This window comes from Eutrigla gurnardus, assembly GCF_963514095.1.
Source record: "Eutrigla gurnardus genome assembly, chromosome: 6".
In the NCBI taxonomy this organism is placed as follows: Eukaryota; Metazoa; Chordata; class Actinopteri; order Perciformes; family Triglidae; genus Eutrigla; species Eutrigla gurnardus.
In genome coordinates this window covers 20,724,559-20,746,132 of record NC_139920.1, presented here as the reverse complement: position 1 = coordinate 20,746,132, position 21,574 = coordinate 20,724,559, and the positions used below count along the sequence as shown (strand labels likewise).

Sequence of the window (21,574 nt, the reverse complement as noted above, 5' to 3'; positions counted from 1 at the left end):
TAAACGTGGTGGTTATAAAGTTACTGTATTGATCATTGAAAGGTATCTGCACCATATAAAACATTACTACACATGATATAAAGCACTGACACAGTGAACCAAACATTTAAATATATGAAAATATATCTGCACCATATGTTAAACAGGTAATTATAAACATTTAAACCAATAAATGTTGGTAAACGGATCCAGTAGTAAATATGAAAGATTTTTACTTTCGTCTGCATATGTTATTCTATTTTACCTTGTTGTTATATTCTATTCTCTTTCATAATGTGTATCATTTGCACTCGATGAAGCGTGCTGCAGAGATAAACCTGCCCTACTACCAGCACACCACTGAGCAAGGCAGCAAGCTCCCTGGAAGCTTCCAGATGTGAGCGTTCTGCACAGAACCGTGGAAGTGTGAAACAGGGCGTCTGCTCGATGAGAGCAGCGTTAAAATGAAGAAAAAGGTCAAAACAAAAAAAAGAAAGAGTGTTTTTTTGTGTGAAATTTTCTCCAGTAAATCTCTTAAAATTACATTTTCCCTCCTCGTGGTGCAGAGGGATTCACCTCCTCCCTTCCATCTGCACTAAACTCTCCCTGGTGAGGAATCCTTTCCAAGATCCTGGCGTTGTAGCTGCACGGGCGCCCGCGCGCGCGCGTGTGTGTGTGTCTGTGTTATTGTGAGTAGGCCTACACTTGTCCCCAGAGTGGATTCGTTTTCACAGCTTGGTGGTGTGGCTAATAGCAGATTCAATTTGGCATCTATTTTTAATCCCAAGGATGTGAAAGTCACAGCGGCACTAATCACGAGCACAGGCATCAATAACCCCCAAGTGCACACACACACACACACACACACACACACACACACACACACACACACACACACACACACACGCGTGCACCTGTGTGTAGGTTACATGTACACATACCTGCACGTCTCTGAAGCAGTAAGAATAAAAAGGTCGTAAAATGACGTGTAATCTGACTGAATATCGAGGAGTAAATGTTTTTTTTATTTCTATCTCACGTAAGTGATCACTGATGATGATTTGTGTGAGTTGAAGTGTCGTTGCTATAGCAACCGCTAGATGACGCTATTGCACCAACACTCGTCTTCCCTGCAGCCTTGCTGATAATCTATGGTGAGTTCAGGCTTGAAAAATTTAGAGATAATTTGCTCTAAAAATTTTTTTTTAGAGAAAATATAAAAAAGGTCTGAAATACTGAACATGTCTCCTATCAGACTTGATTTTCTTACACATTTTTTCTTATCTTTTTTTTAAGAAAATATGATGTAAAAAATCTGAAATGTCATGTTTTTTAATTTTTTATGCTCCCTATAAACAGACGAAATTTGATTTAAAAGTTTGACGCCTCTGACTTGTCACGTGACCATGTGACATTGATAGTGAGACAGGTGTAACGTTCACGTCCTACAGGAAAGCATGCAACCTGCAACGTAAAAGCCTGGAAACAGCCTGGCATCCCCCCCTTGAAAGCATCTGGCCCGGACCCCCATCAAGCCATACAAATGTGTGTGTGTGCGTGTGTGTGTGTGTGTGTGTGTGTGTGTGTGTGTGTGTGTGTGTGTGTGTGTGTGTGTGTGTTGTGGGGATAAACATTTGACCCCGGTGGAGCAGCATCACTGTTCGGCCTTCACCTCCGCCATCAAAAGAGGAAGAGGAGCGCTTCGTGATCCCAGGTATCAGGGCACGTGATCAAACTTGCCTGAGTAGCCTCGAGGCGTGCGTGACTCCTGCGAGGGCCCAAAGTACTAATTTCCCAGGGAGCATCAGAGTAAATAAAACAGTCAGAGGGGGGGAACCCCCCGAAGTGTTCAGATTTACGACATCTGACTGATTTCAAGGTGTCAGTCCGTTCAGAGTCTGAGAACCAGTCAGACCTGCGCGAGTCTGTCTGGTTTGGGTTCTGTGTGTGTGTGTGTGTTAAGTGGGGCTGGTTCTGCGTCCCGAAGTCTTCCTCCAGAGCGCGCGCAGGGGGGGGAGTTCGCACCAGTCGTCTCGCCTCCAATCCAGAGGAGGGTTCAATAGCAGCGGCGCGGCAGGGGAGGAGGGACGCAGTGTGCCAAGCTCTCGGGATAACCCACTCACACTCCACACTCACACTCTGTCTCACTCACACAGCCAGTCTCACTCTCCAGCAAGTCCACCAGAGACCAGTTAGATCCGCCAGAGAAAACGAGCTGCAAAACACACGCGCGCACCCGAGAGCGCAGCTCGCCTGTAACCCGGCTGATCGGACGCAGAGGATCGGGAGGTGGGGGGTGGAGAGAGGACTAGCGGAGGACTAGCGGAGGACACACAGGGCACTTTAAAACACAAATAAAACCCTGGTGATATCAGAGATCCGGCAGACAACTTTCATTTTCTGGAAGGTAAGACGTGTTTTTTCTTCTCACTCCTGCATGATTCTGCGTGTAAACTTCCTCCTCTGGAACTTTTCTCCGGTTGTAACGTGCGTAAAAGGCTGCATCTGAGCCCGGTGTGGAGCCTCCGAGGAGCGGAGGAGGAAGACGACGAGGAGGCTGCGGGTCACAACTCCGGGAAGTTTAAACTTTTACACAATCAAGCCTCTGCCTCATGCCTTTTTTTTTTAGCTTAAAGTTTATTATTTGATATATTAGTTTTGGCTTCTATCATAACAAACTTTTATAAAACATGTTTGGCCCCCAGGGGCGAGTCATCCAACATGCGCACTATTTTAACGTGCGTAAAAAAAAAAGAAAAAAAACCCCACTTATTTAGCACCTGTAAGATCTGCACGCGGACACGCCTAATGAAGATCAATTTTTCCATCTGATACATTTCCATATATTTTGTGTGTTGATGTTGATGCGGATCGCTGAAGGCGGACTAAGTATTTGGGGGGTTTTCCCCCCTCTCATCCGGTCCATGTGAGCGCGGTCGGTGTTTAATGAGAGACATACCCGGATCTGAATAACTGTATTTAGTAGCGCTGCTGCTGCTGCCTCCCCTTCTGCTTTCTCAGGAGAATGAATGATGAACACACACACACGCACACACACACACACACACACACACACACACACACACACACACACACACACACACACACACACACACACACACACACACACAGAAAGAGAAGACTTAAAATGGGAAGGTCTGCGTCGCATACCGTAACTAAACCGTCATTTGCATATGAAAACTCTCTGGCTGAAAGAATTCCGCCAGTGTTGCTGCAGAGAAGTGACAGCCCGCCGTGTGCGTGTGTGCGTGCGTGTGTGTGTGTGCGTATATATATATATATTAATTCATATAAGTACACACATATACACATGCAGTCAGTCACTGCTGGAAGATGAATAAGCACACAAGTTTTTTTTTTCCAGAAGTTATCCATCATGCAGACTCCGGGTGTTTTTTTTAAAAAAGTGAACCTCATCGTTCTGGTCCTCCAGACCTGGACTCAAGCGGACTCACTCTGACATATCGGACCCTGATTGACTCGTTTCCCACGACGCTGCCCGGCCCGTGTGCTCTCCGGATGATAGGGCCAGTGGGTGGATGACTTTCCCATGGGGCATTTTCTCTTGTAATCTTTAATCACCCTTTACAGCCACAATGCCAGCACATCAGTCAGACCCCCTCTACCCCCCCACCCCCTTCAATTCTATCTGAATGGGCTGTTTTTTTAAGGCAGAAAGCGGCCCTGCGACCTGACCCTCCTCACAGAGACATTCCAGGATGCAGCGCTAAATGCGAGCTCCAGAGATGGACTATAAAGGAGGAGGGAGGAGGAGGAGGAGGAGGAGGAGGAGAGGAGGTGGGGGAAGGAAACTGGGCTCTCCGTTCCCATGCCGTGCCAGCTCTGCGTGGTTCTGGTGATGTGGATAGACCATGAGACTCAGACTGTGAGTGATGTTGTGGATGGCGAGGAGGAACTGCAGCGGCGGCGCGAGGAATGCGCTGGTTTGGACGCGCATGCGGCAGATAATAATCTCCCATTCGTTGGCCGGGAGCCGCCGCCGCCGCCACAGTCTCATACTGACCCATTAACGAGGCTGCTCGGCTTGTCCAAGAGCACCGAGACCTGCTCCGGGGCCGTGAACAGGTCCAGGTTCCTGTGTGGTGCTTCTCCAGCCTTGGCTCCGCACGCTCCACTCACTCACTCTTAATCCCCACGTTGGCCCTGAGGTGACAGCATCAGAGATGGAGCCCGCCATCCAGCGAGACCTGCCAGGCGGGGTCCCCAGTCGGGTGGGATCCCAAATGTCTCTTTATTTGCGTAGAAATTAAAGTTTTTTTTCTTTCTGATTCCCTTCCGTTCCGCTAATGAGCTCCATGTGGCGGCGCGTGCCTCCTGACAAGGAAGCTGGAGGGAATAAGCGGTTAAACAAAGTGAGGGGGGGGGGGGGGGGGGGTGCTGGTCACGCACGCATATGGGGAAATAGTGGGCTGGTTGCTGCTGGAAACAGACTCATAGCTGCAGAGCTACAGATCTGCAGAGCTACAGAGCTGCAAAACTACAGATCTGCAAGAGCTGCAGATCTACAGAGCTACATGACTGCAGAGCTACAGAACTGTAGAGCTACAGAGCTACAGAAATATAGAGCTAAAGAACTGCAGAGCTACAGAACTGCAACATTAAAGAGCTAGAGAGCTACAGAGCTGCAGAGCTACATAGCTGCCAAACTACAGAGCTGCAGAGCTGCATATCTACAGAGCTGCAGAACTACAGAGCTGCCAAACTACAGAGCTTCAGAGATGCATATCTACAGAGCTGCAGAACTACAGAGCTGCCAAACTACAGAGCTGCAGAGATGCATATCTACAGAGCTTCCAAACTACAGAGCTGCCAAACTACAGAGCTGCAGAGCTACACAGCTGCACATTTGCCTACAATTTGCGTGTAATGACCTCGAATCAGTGCAAGGTCAAATGTCAATTCAAATGAGGTGACGTTCTTCCCTCGGTGCAGCACTGAGATGTGTAAACGGTGTCCTCGTTTCCACTGTTGCTGAAACCATCGCCAATTAGAATACGCAGGAAGTTTTTTTCCACCCACAATGCTCAGCGAAACGGCACCAGAAGTGAAACAAAAAGCTATAAATGTATAAATAAAACAGATAAAAAAACAACGTTGACGAGATTGCGGGCGACCCTGCCTTTAAATTACGCGTTCCTCCAACATTCTTCCCGTTGTAATTAAACTTTACACTTTATTTGTTCCAGATGTTTTTTGTGTGTGTGTTTTTCTTTTCCGTGTGTGTTATTTCGGTGGCATGCGACCCGGCGTGGATAAAAAAATACAGCCAGATCCGGCTCAGCCCCCGTGTGACCATGTTGACTCTGCGCCGGTCCATGCTAACCACAGCGCCACCGCGCTAATATTCACATGTGGTCTCTCTCGGCGATGCACTTGGTGGATACAGGAGGGGCGGGGCTTAAATCAGGGAGGAGCACATGCCATTCCGGGTGACGCTCTTCTGAGGCGATCCGGATCTCCGCTGCTCTGAGACGGACCTCAAAGTGCCACTTAGGCGGCTTTGCTTGCTGCTCTCTGAAGTCTGGCAGTCTGACGCAGGGCCGTAAATACAGACAGTGCAGGCAGTGATATTGCTCTGGGGGCCCTCGAGGTTAGGGGGGTTCCCTGGGCACCACTGACAACGTTATCATGTGGAGAGTTTTTGCAAAGGATTCGCTTTGTCACTTCCCGTCTTTTATATATAAAGATATATAATGTATTTATACATCAATATATTATATATTTATATATAAGGGAATACGTATGTTGATATTGTCCAATGACAAGTCTCTTTTTGATCATGTGACGAGGTGATGCAATCATGTCTGTGTTAAAAAACTAACAGCAGTTGTGGGAGAAGCCTGAACCCACCTGACCCGTCTGGTAACAAGGATTTGCAATATGCAAAAATACAGGAAAAAGTATCAATCAGGAGCTGAAGACAGACAATCACGGGTGGGTTGATAGTCATTAAGTTAATATTTTATGTAGAAATTGTGACGTAAAATACACATTTTTGAGCATTATTTTTAGTAAGAGTTTACAATTACTCAAATTGTATTCAATAAAGTCTTCTTCAAAAGGTTTATTGTGGAGACGGCAAATGTATCTCCAATTGTAGAACGACCCATTTATATATATATATATATATTGCATAAAATTTTTTTATGTAATGTGAGTTTTGTTCGTGCAGCCCTGGAGTGTGTGTGCTTCATAACTAGAGAGCACTCGGGCCTGTCTTACACCACTGTTAAGACACTGACAGTAACTGTCAAGGGCATTCCCCCCCCGCTCGTGTTTTTAAAAGATGATAATGCAGGAATGAAGCCATGTTGGTGGCGCAGAGGTTCATCCAGGCCCGAGTCCTCTGGGTTCACTTATCTGCCTCTGTGTGGGGAGGAAACAGGAGACAAGACAGTTAAAAGGCCGCACTGTATGCATACAAGTGTTAAAGAGATTATTTGTTGAATGAAAAAAAGGGCCGTGATCAAAGGGGGGGGAGCAGGGGAAAAGGGGGGGGGGGGGTCATTAAAAGGACACCATCTCACTGGCAGTAAATGGCGGTAAAGTATCTGGCTAATCGGGCCGTCATTACGCTGATTAAATCACCGGGGATTTGGCGTTCCCATCAGCTGCAATCAATAGGGCAGAAATCAATAGACGGGGGGGTACGTGAGAGGCTCTCAGCCACGGCTCCATCTGTGGACGGCACCACTAAACATTTTCATATTAGTGTCAATAAAACTTAAATGACATGGATTTTTATATAAAGCGTTTTTTTTATGAAATAGTGTGGTTTCTCCACCGAGTTTCCAGCAAAATGTCTTTTCCTTCACACGTCTGTGTTTAAGTCTAAATCCCCTCCTCTCATGGCCAGCAGCTCTCTTAACTCTCTCTGATCCACTCAGAGACAGTGTCCGCGCTGTCGCCCGCCTTTTCAACGCTAATCAAGGTTAAAGCTAAAGGGGGAAAGCACATTTTAACATAAAATAAAATATGTCGTGGAAACTAATTAAAGCAGAACCACTGGGATGCATTTTGCCAAAAGCTCAGTGATGCCAAATAGAAGCTAATGCCAGAAAGAAAGGAAAGAAAAAAAAGAAGCCAACAAAAAAAAATAAACCATTCAGAACTTCCATTGCAAAAATAGACATTTTGAACACACACAACGCAAACCACCAATATTAATTGATAATTCAGTAAAAAAATTGACATTTTGGGAACTCTTGTGAGAAGATTTATATCACTAAATATTAGCTTAACATAGCAGTCTGGAAAGTTTCAGCTAGAGTAGTTCTCTCCAAAAATAACAAAATCCACGTCCCATTTCTTTCTTTTGATGTTTTTACTTTCAAGGAATAGTTTGACATTTTGTAAAGCACACTCTTTTGTTTTCATGCCGGGAGTTAGAAGAGAACACTTGTGTCGGTATGCTAAATATTAGCTTATCTTAATGTAGCATACAGGTAACAAAATCAGCCTATGAGTTGTTTCTTTTATCATTAAGTTATGTTTAGTTTCAGCCTAGAGGAATAGTTTTGACATTTTGGTAAGTTAAATCTTGCCAGGAGTCAGAAGAGAACATTGACACCACATTTGTATAGTGACAGGAGTTGATAAGCTTAGCTTAGCATAAAGACTAGAAGCTCGGGCAAACAGCTGGCCTAGCTACCTTAAAATCCATTATTCTCATATTGTTACTGTTTGATGTAAATCTGTTGTTTGTTCTTACATACGTTCAAGGACTCCCAAGGTTCAAGGAAAAAAAGTGATATTGAATCTGGAAAAAATAAAAAAGCCATGCTAGCTGTTTCCCATCGTTATGCTAAGCTAGGCTGCTGCAGCCTGTAACTTTGTATTTACTGCACAGGCATGATCGATCTGTTTGTCTTGCGCTCAGCAAGAAAACAAACCTGATTCTGTTTCCACTATTCTCTGTATCTTTTAAATGAAACTGAAGAAGCTGTTTTTTTGTCTGTCTTTCAGAATGAGGCAGTGTAAAAGTCGGAGTGTGCTGGTGCTGCTGCTGCTGGGACTCGGAGCTCTGGCCCAGAAGTTGCCCACCAGAGATGAAGGACTCTTCCAGATGCAGATCCGAGACAAGACGCTGTTCCACGATTCCTCCGTCGTCCCGGACGGAGCCGAGATCAGCGGCTTCTTGTTCAGGGACACGCCCAAAAGGTGAGAGCGAATGAGTTACAGAGGGCGCAATGAAAGGGAAGTGAGCTATAACAACCGTCGAGGAACACATTAACCCTGCTGATGGCCACTTACCGTAAATAGATGGGAAACATCAGATGTAGCGTGATCTATTATGTAGATGCAAAATCTAAATAATAAATGAGAGAGTCGTGTCGGTGTAATTGAGAGTCTGTCAGCAGGAGAGCGAGAGACCAAGGTTGGTGGTACGATGGCGTCGCTCGAACAGGACACCTCATGCTTTTTCTCAAAATATGATGTCAGTCCCTTTAACCTGCTATCCCCCCCCCCCCCCCCCCCCCCCCCCAGGTACTACTTTGTGGTGGAGGAAGACAACACGCCCCTGTCTGTGACCGTGACACCTTGCGACGCTCCTCTGGAGTGGAAACTTACGCTGCAGGAGCTGCCAGAGGAGGCCAGCGGAGAGGGATCAGGTATAATAGACATCAGGAGCAGTGGAAGAGGTTAATGACACGTTATGTGGAAATATCACTATCCAGCTCCCCCCCCCACACACACACACAAACACACACACAATTAACCCACGCAGTGATGTTAGGCTTTGTGTTTTGGTGGGTTTTAATTAAGTCAGTCGTGGTGTCTAGTCTGACCACTTATGATGTCTGACTTGGCCCAAAGCTGACGTGTAATTTCAGGGAAGAGCGCCACTCTAGTCAGCGTGCTGAATCAAAGCCATTACATCCCTTTACTTAAGCTGTCTTCTTAAGGTAAATCCTGCTACTACGTCTTTCTTTTTTCTTTTCCTTCTCTCTCTCTCTCTCTCTCTCTGTCTCCCCCCCCCCCCCCTCCCTCCCCTGCTTTAAAAACTTTCTCCATCTGGAGGGCATCCTTTCAACAAGGCCGATCTTTCCAGATGACCAAACCCGGTGGTTTAGAGCGTAGACGTGTGACGTGAGCATATATTTGAATATTAAATACGTGAGCACCTGCGTTTGTGGCCGCACTCTTGTCAGAGTGAATATTACCAAATGATTTATTGGGTCGTTACACCGGTTGAAGACGTGCCTCAAGAGAAAATAATTAATCTCTAAGTAGAAGAATAACTGCAAAATTTGGACCAGGTGGCAACCTCCGGGTCTGAAAAAAGTGAAGCCAAAGCTGCATTCTTTCAAATGGCCATTGGGGGGTGACTGCTCTGGTTGCAAAGATACGTCAGATTGTGCAGAAGTCTATGAGAAAATGACCCTACTTATCTCAGTAAACATTATAAACATGAGTTTGTGGTCACAATCTCTAGTTTCAAGTCTTCTTCAATCCAGTATGATGGATTGTTCATTTAGTACATTATACGCTTCAAAATCGTAGTCCATAATCCAATGGGTGACAACGGAGACCACGTCCACTTCTTAAATGCAGTCTTAAGATCCGGACCCAACCCACGCTCGGCCACTGGCAGAAGTGTTGGAGCAATAGTTGAACTTTCTTCCTGTCTTAGCAGCTCTTTTCTGCTAAACGTCTCCGGTGGGAGTAGATCTTTGAGCATTAATTTTTAGTACACTACTGAGCACACTCTCCAGTTGACAAACATAATATTATGCTTGGGCCGTCTCTCTCACATAGAAGCTACAAGGTGCCTCTTTGTAGCACAGCTTGCCCCGGAAAAGGCATGAGTGAATGCTGGCCTGTGATCTTTGGGGGATGTTTGGAGTGAAAACACGACTGCCATGTGAGGGGCTAATCGTCCGTGAGGCCTTGCATAGCTTCTTCGTGACCTCAAAGCATTAAACATTCTCAGCGCGGGTTGGAAATTGCTTTTCATCAAATGAAATAGAAGGAAAAACATTGTCCAAAGCCACGACTACAGATTGGACGCAACGTGGATCAAAGAGCTCATGTTGTGCTTGTTTGTTTTTGTTTTCCAGGAGAGCCTGAACCTCTGGACCAGCAGAAGCAGCAGGTGACCGCGGACGAGGGGACGGAGCTCTTCACCTACAAGGGCAACGATGTGGAGGCCTACGTGGCCACCAGCTCGCCCTCTGGCCTCTACCAGCTGGAGCTGCTGTCCACGGAGAAAGACAGCAACTTCAAGGTGTATGCCACCACAACACCGGAGTCTGATCAGCCCTACCCGGAGCTGCCCTACGACCCTCGAGTGGATGTGACTGCACTGGGCCGCACCACCATCACGCTGGCCTGGAAGCCGACGCCAACGGGCTTCTTGATGGGCCAGCCCGTCCAGTACTGTGTAGTGCTCAACAAGGAGCACAATTTCAAGAGCATGTGTGCTGCTGAGGCCAAGATGAGCGTTGATGACGCCTTCATGCTGGCTCCGAAGCCAGGTCGAGACTTCAGCCCATTTGACTTTGCTCACTTTGGCTTTGTGCCCTCCGACAACGGTTTCGGCAAGGACCGAGGCCTCACGAGTAACAAGATCTCCCGGGCGTACACTGCCAAGCCCAGAACATCAGACATTCAGAAGGTGTGCATAGGGAATAAAAATATATTCACTGTGTCAGACCTGAAACCAGACACGCAGTACTACTTCGACGTGTTTGCTGTGAACTCTGCAACCAACACCAGCACGGCGTACGTGGGAACCTTCGCTCGCACAAAAGAGGAAGCTCGCCAGAAGACGGTGGAGCTGAAGGACGGCAAAGTATCGGATGTTTTCATCAAGAGGAAGGGCAGCAAGTTCCTGCGCTTTGCCCCAGTGTCTTCCCATCAGAGGGTCACTCTGTTCGTCCACACGTGTCTGGACGCCGTGCAGGTGCAGGTGAGGCGCGACGGCAAGCTGCTGCTGTCCCAGAACGTGGAGGGGGTTCGGCAGTTCCAGCTGCGCGGGAAGCCCAAAGCCAAGTACCTGATCCGTTTGAGGGGCAGCAGGAAAGGGGCCTCCACTTTGAAGGTGCTTGCCACCACACGACCCAGCAGCAAGCAGCCCTTCCCGTCGCTTCCAGAGGATACGCGCATCAAGGCCTTTGACAAGCTGCGCACCTGCTCCTCTGCCACCGTGGCCTGGCTGGGCACGCAGGATCGCAACAAGTACTGCATTTACCGCAAGGAGGTGGCCGACAACTATGGCGAGGAGCAGCGACGCCGGGAACAAAACCAGTGCGCCGGGCCAGAGACCCGCAGGAAGTCAGAAAAGGTCCTGTGCAAGTACTTCCACAGCCCAAACCTGCAGAAGGCTGTGACTACAGAGACCATCACGGGTCTGGAGGCCGGAAAGACCTACCTGCTGGACGTTTACGTGGTGGGACACAGCGGCCACTCGGTTAAATACCAGAGCAAACTGGTCAAAACAAGGAAATACTGCTAAATGACTCTGCAAAGAATAAATCTATTATAAATATATATATTAAATAAGTTTATTTAACTCTAAGTGATATTCTACTAAGGAGTGTATACAGACTGACTACTCACACAGTGGATGGGCCTGTGACAGCTACCGAACAGTTTGTAGAGAGAGATATCGACGTGTATATTTATGTTTACATTTCATTGCGGCACCTCTGGGTGGCCCACGGCGGCGGGAGGTGCTTCGTCCCCGCGCGTCACGGCGGCAGGAGGTGGTCCGTCACCATGGGCCACGGCGGCAGGAGGTGCTTCATCACTGAGGGTCACGGCGGTGGGAGGTGCTTCGTCATCGTGGGCCACGGCAGCGGGAGCTGCTTCATCACCATGGGCCATGGTGGCAGTAAGTGCTTGGTCACCTGTGGCCCAAGGCGACGGAACGTGCTTGGTCACCATGGCCCACGGCGGGAGGTGATTAATCACCGTGGCCCACGGCGGAAGGTACTTGGTCACCGTGGCCCACGATGGTGGGAGGTGCTTGGTCACCGTGGCCCAAGGCGGCGGGAGATGCTTGGTCACCTTGGCCGACGGTGGAAGATACTTGATCACCGTGGCCCACGGCGGGAGGTGCTCGGTCACCGTGGCCCACGGCGGAAGGTGTTTCGTCACCGTGGCTTGACACGACGCTGCCACTGGGGAGGGCGTAACGTCACAGAAAATCATCTTGTGCATTTCTTTCATTGCTGCATGGCATTTGCTCTCGTCTCGTCGCATCTGTGAGTTCCTTCAGTTTCAACGTCACGCCGACCGGAGGAGATAGTGCCGCATTGTATAGATCTCTCACTGCATATTCGCTACATGTTTTAGGAGGAATTTAAATTATTTTATACTTTTTCGTCTATCTTTTGTTGATTGTCCTTTTTTTAATTTTTAATTTTTTAAATGAAGACAATAATAACTGTTACAAGGAAACATTCCCTTCTGTATCTCAGCCAGTGTTTGCTCTAGAGCCCATCTTGTAAATGTGTTCTGTGCTGGAGATCTGTGTTATTATCACTGTATCAATGTGTGCGTGTGTGTGTGTGTGTGTGCGTGTGTGTGCGTGTGTCACATGTACAAAGTTGTCCTGCCAATATTCATGTACATAAACACTAAATATAGAACAAGTAATCCCTCTGTCACCCCGGGTGTCATGTTCTTTTGCCAAGCAGTTAACATCACAGCCTCAGAGAGCAAACAGCACATTGCGTATTGTGTTTATAAACACAGACGTCTAAATTAGGGTTCGTAAGCACAACCCGATACTCGGGAGTGATTCAAAAGTGATGACTCGATCCCCGAAAAATGATTTGCAACGGGAACGGGAACGTAAATGTATGGTAATAAATTGCATCTACTCTATGAGTGCATTTCTCTGTCTCTGCTGGAGAACTCTTCATATGGTTTGTGTTGAGGGGCTTTCAAAGGAACTAAGAAAGCGGACTCAGCACAAGAAAGTCGAGGCAGAGATGTCAGTTGAAAGTTTGTTTTAGCCCACTGAGAGCAGACCATCTGTTTCACATGTAGTCTCTCTCTCTTGCTCTCTCTATCTCTCTCTCTCTTTATTTCATTTATAAAAAAAACAGTTACGCTTGAAATGCTGTCACTGCACTCTACACTGATCGCCTTGACGACGGAATGCCGTGCCAACGCGGCCACACAGGATGTTGTCGATTAGCAACATTTGCATTTCATACGTGAAATTACGTGTCACATATAACAAACCCCTTTTGTTGTGTTTTTTTTATGTTATTTAAAATGACCGTAAGTTTGGAGAGAAGAAATCAAATAATCCTCCCTTTTGAATAAAAAACAAACAAACACACAAAGGCGGAAAGTGACGTGATCCGAAATGAGAGGAGAGGTGAGTAACAAAATAAAACAGGAAACCCTTGCCATAAATTATATGAATGAAGAAAACAATTTAACATTATATGCCAAAACAATGTACAATAAAACTATTTATTCATATCTTTATGTAAAATTCCAATATTTTTTTGGTTCCCAGAAAACAGTATGACGCATGCTTCCATCAGCTCGTTCCAATCAATTTGCACCAATAATATCATGACGATACACATGTTAATTGTGTTAAACATAATAATATTGTTTATATAAACAGTTGTGGCTACAGACTCGACCTCCCATCACTCGTATTTTGATTGTAATTAATTTGCAAAAATAAAGAAAAGTAAAATATGAGTTAAAGATGAATTTGACTTTTATTTTTGGCATTTTTTTCTCCTTCGCAATCATTAGCTAACATTAGCAACAATGAGCTACTTGTCATAACGGCTACACAATATATATCTCAAGATAATGCTTATATTGCTAACATTGGCTAACATGAGCAGCCATTGGTTACCGGTCAAATAAGCTTCACAGAGATATGTATCTGAAGATAATGCTAAAATTGCTAACATTAGCATCTATAAGCTATTGTTCATATCAGATACACAGAGATATGTATCTCAAGATAATCACTAACATTGCTAACATTTGCATTTCATAACTTTACTGGTCATGTTAGCTACAGTGTAATAGCCTATATATCTCAAGGATGCTAACACTAGTTAACATTAGCATTGCTAAGCTAGCGGTCAAAAGTAAGACTGTGGAGGTTATATATCTGAGTGTAGTAAAGTGAGTAACGGTGCATTATATTGTAAAGAAATTCAACTTTTCATTACTTCTTTTCTGAAAGTTTGATTTAAGGGTAAAACTGCTGCAATAATTCAGTAGTCAAAATAGCACTTTTTTGCACTTGCAATGACACCATTCAACGATAGAAAAAAACCCCCAGGGGATATTAAACAGACCACAATCTCCGAAGCAATCTGTTTCTTCACCTTTCCCTTATGTAAGTGTATACACTTAAAAAATATGTGTAAGAATTAGATGATTTGTGATACTGTTTAGCCATTAGACACAGTTTAACCACAAATACGTGAAGAGAAAATCCAGACACACACATCAGTACACGTAGCCACACGTTCCAATCAAGGTGCAGTCTGCAGGTGAATGGAAACACTCTCCCTCTGCCGCCAAGAAAAGCAGCTGTTGCTCTTGAATTGCCATGTTTCCATGCCCCTTGATTCTGGGTTAGCTTGCTGTCAATCAAGCGCCGCTGGTCAAGAAGGAAGGAAATGCAAGGAGGGGGGGGGTCCACCTGGTTTCCATTAACCTGCCGCTGGCCTGGACTAACATGGAGGAGCGTCATGGATACCCCCGTAGACCGCCACTCATGAAGCTGGCTGGTTCGGCTGTGTGAAGTCCTTTTAGAAGACTCTGCTCAACTGGAGAGGGTCTGAGATGGAAAACTGCACTTTCTTATTTTGCCTCATGCAAACATACAGAGAAACCTCTGTTCGAGGGCTAACCATCTGCAGGGCCATCGGTGTTTATCTTCAAGCGCGGTAATGAGCAACAGGGCTTTGATGTGCTAGTTTTGTATATATACATATGTGTGTGTGTGTGTGTGTGCATGGGGCAGGGAAAGGAGTGGAGACTCAGCTAAGTCAGTGGTGGAGTAATCACAGCGGCGCACGGAAGAAACCCGGCTCTCGTCCCCCCGGTTCGGTTAGTTTGACTTAATGCAACAAACTCGTACAATCTCAATCAAACTGAGGTTGTAAATGATGTGGTTGGCTAACTCGCGACAGGAAGTCTCAGTAAGAGTTTTATATCTACGTTTGATTTGATACATTTTGCATGATATAATTAGTTTGGAAAGGCGGATGGACCCTTCAGCGGTTTGTAAACAACGTTAGTGTACGAGTGCAACAGACAGATCGCAAATGCAATTCTAAACAATCTGACTTTTTCACATTAGCGAGTGAAAGCAGGGTTTGCCTGACATCATCATGGAAGGAATAGTGCAACATTTATGTTTCCTTACTTTCTTGCAGAGGGAGAAAATGAAGAATATGCTAGGCGTAAATTAGCGTAGCTTAGCCTGTCCAAATTTAAAACAACCCAACATAAAAACAGCTAACTAATAACTACACATTATTATCATCTAATATTATTGAGGTTTAGAGGTTTTTACGTTTGGACAGCTGGCTGTTTCCTATATCTTCCAGTCGTTATGCTAAGCTATGCTAACAGTCTTTGGGCTGTAAATTCATATCTAACAGACAGATTTGAGAGTGATATCAATCTTCTTTTTAACTCTCAGACAAGAAAGCACATTAATGTGTTTCCTGAAAAGTCAAGCTGAAACTGAGTAACTCTTCCAGGATGTAACGTTGAGATTAGCTCATAAACTTTGCTTCTTCTGATTGATCGTGGATGTCAATTTATTATTGGTTGGTACTAGCTGATGTAAGCACGCTCATAATATTTTTCCAAGAAGAAAAAAAAAAAGGAATTTTGATATATAAATACAAAGAAAGTGATATTGCTTTGGTAATTTCTTATACCATATTAGGTATTACAAAGGTGCGCACTATAAACGGAGACGTGATCCAAAAGGGTTAAAAAGACATTTTTCATTTCAACATGACTTTAAGCCAATATCCCGCACACAGCCAGATTCACTGAAGGAGTTCCTGGAGTAAATAATGTCACAGATGTGCTTCGTGGACTCCAGCACCAGCAGCACCTCCAGCACCGGCCCGTCGGGGGCTTGAGGAGTTGGCATTGGTGTGCCTCCTTTGAATGAAATGAGTGACACTTTTGGACAGAGATGGTGAAACAGGGAGGAGAGGCTGGTACGGAATCCAAACCGAGACAGACAGCAAACAGACGGGACACGCTGGGAGGAACCAAGGGAAATGTTAAGAAGCTCAGCGGCGAGTGAAGGACTGCTGCCAATCTACGGGGTCAGAACCAAAGCTAGAGATGGTACGATCCTAGACGTCAACCGTCGCCCTGGAAGGTTCCGACAACGGTTCCACAACGTTCCCAGAATGTTTCCTGTAATGTTTCCCGTAATGTGGAGTTCTTTAAGGGTACAGGGGATGTACATGCTAATGTTGCTAAGGCTGATCAGTGTTGATATAACGTTGGCAAGCTAAACTGTTTACATGCTACATCTGCTAAAACGCTAATGTTGCTATGTTTTTTTCGATGGTGTTAACCAGTATAAGATATCCTACTGAAAATATCAGCGTTGTGATTGTTGCTGTTACTTGTTTACATTGTTAACTACATCATCGATTTATCTTAAACCTGATATGAAATGAGCTGCAAAGACGAGAGTTCAGTCCAGTCAGCGTTTAAAGGTCTTCTGATTTTAAATAAATGATGATTTTTGCATTCCATCCTACTTCAGAAGATATCGTCCATTTCAACGTCCATTGTTAACATCTGACCAACTTAAATGTTTTCATACAATCAACAGGGAACCGTATGGGAACATTCTCTTAATGTCCCGATTGTTTTCTTTCAATGGACAATTTGAAACATTCAATATTCTAAATATTTTATAAAGGTTTGAGACATTTGTCGCCAACGTTGCTTTTAAGCAATGTTGCTTTTAAGCAATGTTGCTTTTAGGGACTTTTTAGGGACCGTTGCTTTTCGGGACTGTTGCTTTTTGCTTTTAGGGTCAATTGCCTCCCACATGCGTAGAAAATGATTTGGGTGCCACTGTCTCGAAAAAATCTCCAAAGAAAAACAGCGTGAAATTAAAAAAAACGATGACCCTCTGAAGCGGAGGGAGTCCCGGCCCCGCCTGCGAGAAAACAAAGCCCATGAAAATGATTCCACTTGAGCGGCTCCGGGGATAGATCATTGTTAAGGCTCGGGTCCAAACCTAGCTCCACAAGCCGAGGAAAAGAGTGAGGCTCCCTTCCAAACCCATCCTGACCAAGAGAGAGCCCTGTTCCCAGGAAGGGAGTAGAGTGGGAGACCAGGGGCCCTCGGGCATCGCCCCGTCTCAGCCGATCTGCATTAGGATAACTCAAGTAGGGGGAGAAAAAATAATGGCATGATTTCCATTAAATCGCTCTTTAGCTCAAAGGTCGGTGTTATTACCATACGAACCGTCACGTACACACTTTGAGGATCCTGTTATGGTGCATTTGGATGTGTACAATGTGTGTGCCTTTGTGTATTTGTGCTCCCTCCCTCTCTTGCCTGGGCTGCGTAGGGGTGGTCCTCCCCACCGCTCTCCGGTGCTCATGAAATCACTTGTAAGTGCCTGTAATTTCTCACGCTTCATCAGTACTGTAATTTCAAAAAGGCTCCCTCTCTGAAGACCCTCCTTCGGCGGCGACCCGGGGGTTGTCAAACGAAAACATCGTTTATCCAGTGACCTCGGTGCTTCAGGAAATGGTTTGCTGGCTATTCAGCGACAGCCTTGAAATAGGGGAGCTGCGGTGAGGGACTACAGGGGGGGAGGGGGGGTGGATGTGAAACATGAAACAAAAGGTGGTCTGGCCCCTCAATCTATGGTATCAGGTTTGAGAGATTTTAGAAAAATGCACACATCCATTTGGAAAAATCTTGTATGGAACCATTTGTATGTTTGCCAAACTGAGGTTTTTTCCTCCAGTGAAAATATTTACTTAAAAAAAAAAAGACTCTGAAAGTATTTATTTCAATGCAATCCCTTTCCTGCACCGTGTCCTAAATGTGGTTTCTGTAGTTTTTGGCCCTCGGAGACTCAAACTGGCAGTCTAGCCACTGAGTGGGCTTGGTTCCACGGCTGGGTACTTTTCAGGTTTCAAAGTCTCTGGTCCTGCGGGATTTATGATACAAATTTCTTTGTTTAGTTGAAAAAAAACTTTTTATCAAGGGTGATTTTTTTAAAGTCCTCAATGCATCATTGTCTTCGAGGGCCGGCTTAGTCCATGTGGACTTTTCCACGAGGCCTTCTAGGGAAAGCCTCTCTGCATTAGTCAGACATGCTGAAAGACGCCTGGGAACAAAGCCTCCATGATGTGAGCTCCTCGAGTAGACCAGATTTCCCAATAATAAAAGCTGGTGATGATTTTTTAGTGATTTTAAGACTTTTCTTTGTGTCCAGCTAGCCGGAGGCGATGCCGTCCATGTGTATTTGTGTGTTTTATTTCGGGATCAGATTCCTGCACAATCTTCTGTCAGTCGGTCGGCTCTTAGTCTGTTGGATGGAAAGAAATGTTGTACAGACGTTCATGTTCCCCAGAGGATGAAACCGGCTGACGTTGGTGATCCTCCAACTTCCCGTCTAGCGGCGCCATGTTGGCGGTTTTAAGAGCGACGTCTGTACTCTTATGGGATGGGTTGCTATGACATGTTCCAACTTTGATTTCATCAAGCGCCATCGTTGGGTTTATGACCAATTACTGTTGACTTTACATTCAAAGGTAATGTAGTCACCGTGATGTTATCTGTTGGTTATAGGACTGCCGTATTGAAGCTACCAGTTTCTGCATTTTGGCTGTCATCATCTATGTTTTTTATCTTCGCCATCTTGGTTTCAGTCTGTCGCAATCCTGGCTCTTGCCGTCTTGGTTTTTAGGAGTCCTCATCTTGGTTTTTAGTACTTCTCTTCTTGGTTTTTAGTAGTCCTCATTTTGGTTTTTCGTAGTCCTTAGCTTGTTTTTTAGGAGTCGCCATCGCCATCTTGGTTTCAGGCTGTCACCATCTTGGTTTTAGGCTGTCAGCATCTTGGTTTTTAGGAGTCCTCATCCTTGTTTCTGGCCATCACCACCAGGTTTTAGCAGGCATTCATTCTTTTTGATCTAGCGCCATTATCAGGCAATTGGTTTATAACCAAACACCATTGACTGCACATAAGAATTGAACATAGTCATGATGATGTCACCCGTTGGTTTGGATGACTGGAAATTGGCATTTTGGCTGTTGTCATCTGGGTTTCTGGCCATCACCACCAGGTTTTTAGCCAGACATTCATTCGTTTTATCTTGCGCCATCATCAGGTCATTGGTTTATACCCAATACTGAAGTTTCCAATGTTGTGATCAGAGTGTTTGGATGAAGCATTAACTTGTTAAATTTGACTAATTTATTCTGTCTCTTCGTAACATTATGGCTCCACTGGAAAACCTCAGCGAGTCGTCAACTTCCTGTCAGCAGGTTTACTTTATACAACGGCAACATCACACATAAAAAGCCACGATCCCTCTCTCAACCAACAGACCAAGACAGACTGTTAGGTATCTGACCAGACCTGCACAGACTCTCCATGATCTTAAAACCACCACATCGGGGGGGATCACCATCCAGCTCGCCATCATCCCAGGTCCCGGCGGAGGCGTTCCTCGGTGTGTGTTTCGGTGTGTCTTTTGTGCAGGTGTTGGAGATCAGAGCGGGTGGGAATAACCCCGGTGATCTTGGTGAAAGCTGAGTGAAAGTTAATGGCGTGGAGGGTCCTCGGAGTGCACAGGGGGAAAAAGGGGTCATGACATTTAATCGTCTTGCCCCCCGATAGGCCAAGGCACTGACAGCGAGGTCATAGGGGGGTGGAGGATGGGGGGCTGACATGGACTAAGGAGGACCTGGGTGGGGTGGACTCACACAAAGGCCCTTCTCAGTGCAGTGATCAGGCTTGTCACCCAATAAGCCTCCCTGTAACCCTCTGGAACATGACCCCTGGGGGTGCTGATGACACCCTCTCAACCACCATAGTCATCTGAGGGAAGAATCCCCTCTTGACGGACAGGTTCACCCCCCGATTCTGAATCCTGACGAAGAAGACACTGGAGCGTACCGGCTCATTGACTCCGAAGTAAACAACGTACATCAGAATTCAGCCTCTCGCTGCAACCCGTCAGCCAAAACAATGCCCGACCAATCACAGAGCAGCTTGGCGTTGAGCCACGAGCACAACAGGAAGCCGTCGGCATAAACACACACAGAAAAAAAACCCAGACGCTATACGCCGATGACACGCCACTGATTAAAGGGCGAAGACGTTTGTGTGGAGAGGTGTTTCGGAAACAACGTACACAAACAGTCAACGATGCTAATCTGTCCGAACGTCAACAAATCAAGACGGAGCGAATGTAATCCGGGTAATGTGAGGTCTGCTTGATGGTTACAGCATTTTCACACAATCACCATGCAGACGTGTTTCAGAGCAGTGGAAACCACATCCACCACTGTGCATTTAGAGTCAGTGGTTTTGCAGGGAAGAAGAAAGAAAAAAGAAGAAGAAGAAAGGAATCATCTGGCTTTACTTTGTGTGCTTTTATTTTGAAATGTTCAAGTTTTCCCCCTCTTAAAGTGAGACACTTGGTGGAGGAAAGAAAGCATTTATTTTTTACTTTTGTCTGTAGAGTTCTCATAAATTCACCATTATATAATGCCTCATTTGCTTGTATATGCATAACATTTAAAAACGCTTTAATGTTTGTTGACCCTGTTCATTTTACAATCCATAGCTTTTCTCTAATGAGTATTTTTCTCAAAGAAATCTCCACTGCTTTTACATCCACCAGACTTTCATTCCTTTTATTATATATCATTACTGAGGGGTTTATTCATATATCATTCCCTGGTTTACACATAATTTGTTGACTAATAACATTGGTAAAAGGATTGTGTAAAGCATGTTGTGATTCATGGATAAGTTAAAAACCTTTGACTCTAATTTGTCATATAATACAGAAAATGTCATGCTGATATATGTTCACCTCTACTGTCTCCACTAAAACGGCTCAGTCTTCTTAATGTTAAACATTAACATTATGAGTTTAAATAACTGAATAAACCTCAGGGACGTGTTTAAACTTGTACTTCTTGGGGATGAATTGGATGGTATTGAGATACAGGACTAAAGTCATGAGTCATCATTCAAAGTCATACTTGCTGGACTTTAGAGTTACATGAAACGTTATTGATTTCAGGGGTTTTACATAATATGCTTGTATTTTTATTTGCTTTTTTAAATATCTACACCAGGGAATTTTTAACTTACCGCTGTATTGGTATGTCATTAACATTATTTATGTTTTTTTTTTTTTTTAGCATATTGAGCTTTGTCAGTCCAGAGTCCATCGGTAGGCTATTCACTTTAATATGATGTAAAACTCATTATTTTTCAAGTCTAAGAGGCTTAAAAAAATGTAAAAAATACTTTTATCGATTTGTTGATTACGAGAAATAATTGTTGTGTGTGTTCTGTTGTTTT

General features: G+C 45.1%; 1 protein-coding gene across 5 annotated transcripts; it reads left to right on the top strand.

Annotated features, from left to right (window-relative positions):
* The first annotated feature begins 2,058 nt into the window (after positions 1-2,058).
* Positions 2,059-12,635, top strand: ndnf (neuron-derived neurotrophic factor). 5 transcript variants are annotated; one of them, XR_014597237.1, is made up of 6 exons: positions 2,059-2,386; positions 7,987-8,181; positions 8,509-8,633; positions 10,083-11,955; positions 11,989-12,081; positions 12,112-12,635. XR_014597237.1 is itself a non-coding variant. In XM_084010633.1 (4 exons), exons 2-4 carry the CDS (start codon positions 7,988-7,990, stop codon positions 11,477-11,479), a joined length of 1,716 nt encoding a protein of 571 aa, XP_083866759.1. In that variant the 5' UTR covers positions 2,059-2,386; position 7,987; the 3' UTR covers positions 11,480-12,635. The 5 variants fall into 5 exon arrangements, 1 of the variants encoding a protein (XP_083866759.1); XR_014597236.1 differs by having other exon boundaries at positions 12,022-12,635; XR_014597238.1 differs by having other exon boundaries at positions 11,989-12,635.
* Positions 12,636-21,574: the final 8,939 nt, after the last annotated feature.

Excerpts from the sequence above, each read along its gene's own strand:
- ndnf (XM_084010633.1), top strand. The coding sequence starts at position 7,988 with ATGAGGCAGTGTAAAAGTCGGAGTGTGCTGGTGCTGCTGCTGCTGGGA. Across the intron at positions 8,182-8,508 it reads TTCAGGGACACGCCCAAAAG|GTACTACTTTGTGGTGGAGG; the intron begins GTGAGAGCGAAT and ends CCCCCCCCCCAG. Across the intron at positions 8,634-10,082 it reads GGCCAGCGGAGAGGGATCAG|GAGAGCCTGAACCTCTGGAC; the intron begins GTATAATAGACA and ends TTTGTTTTCCAG.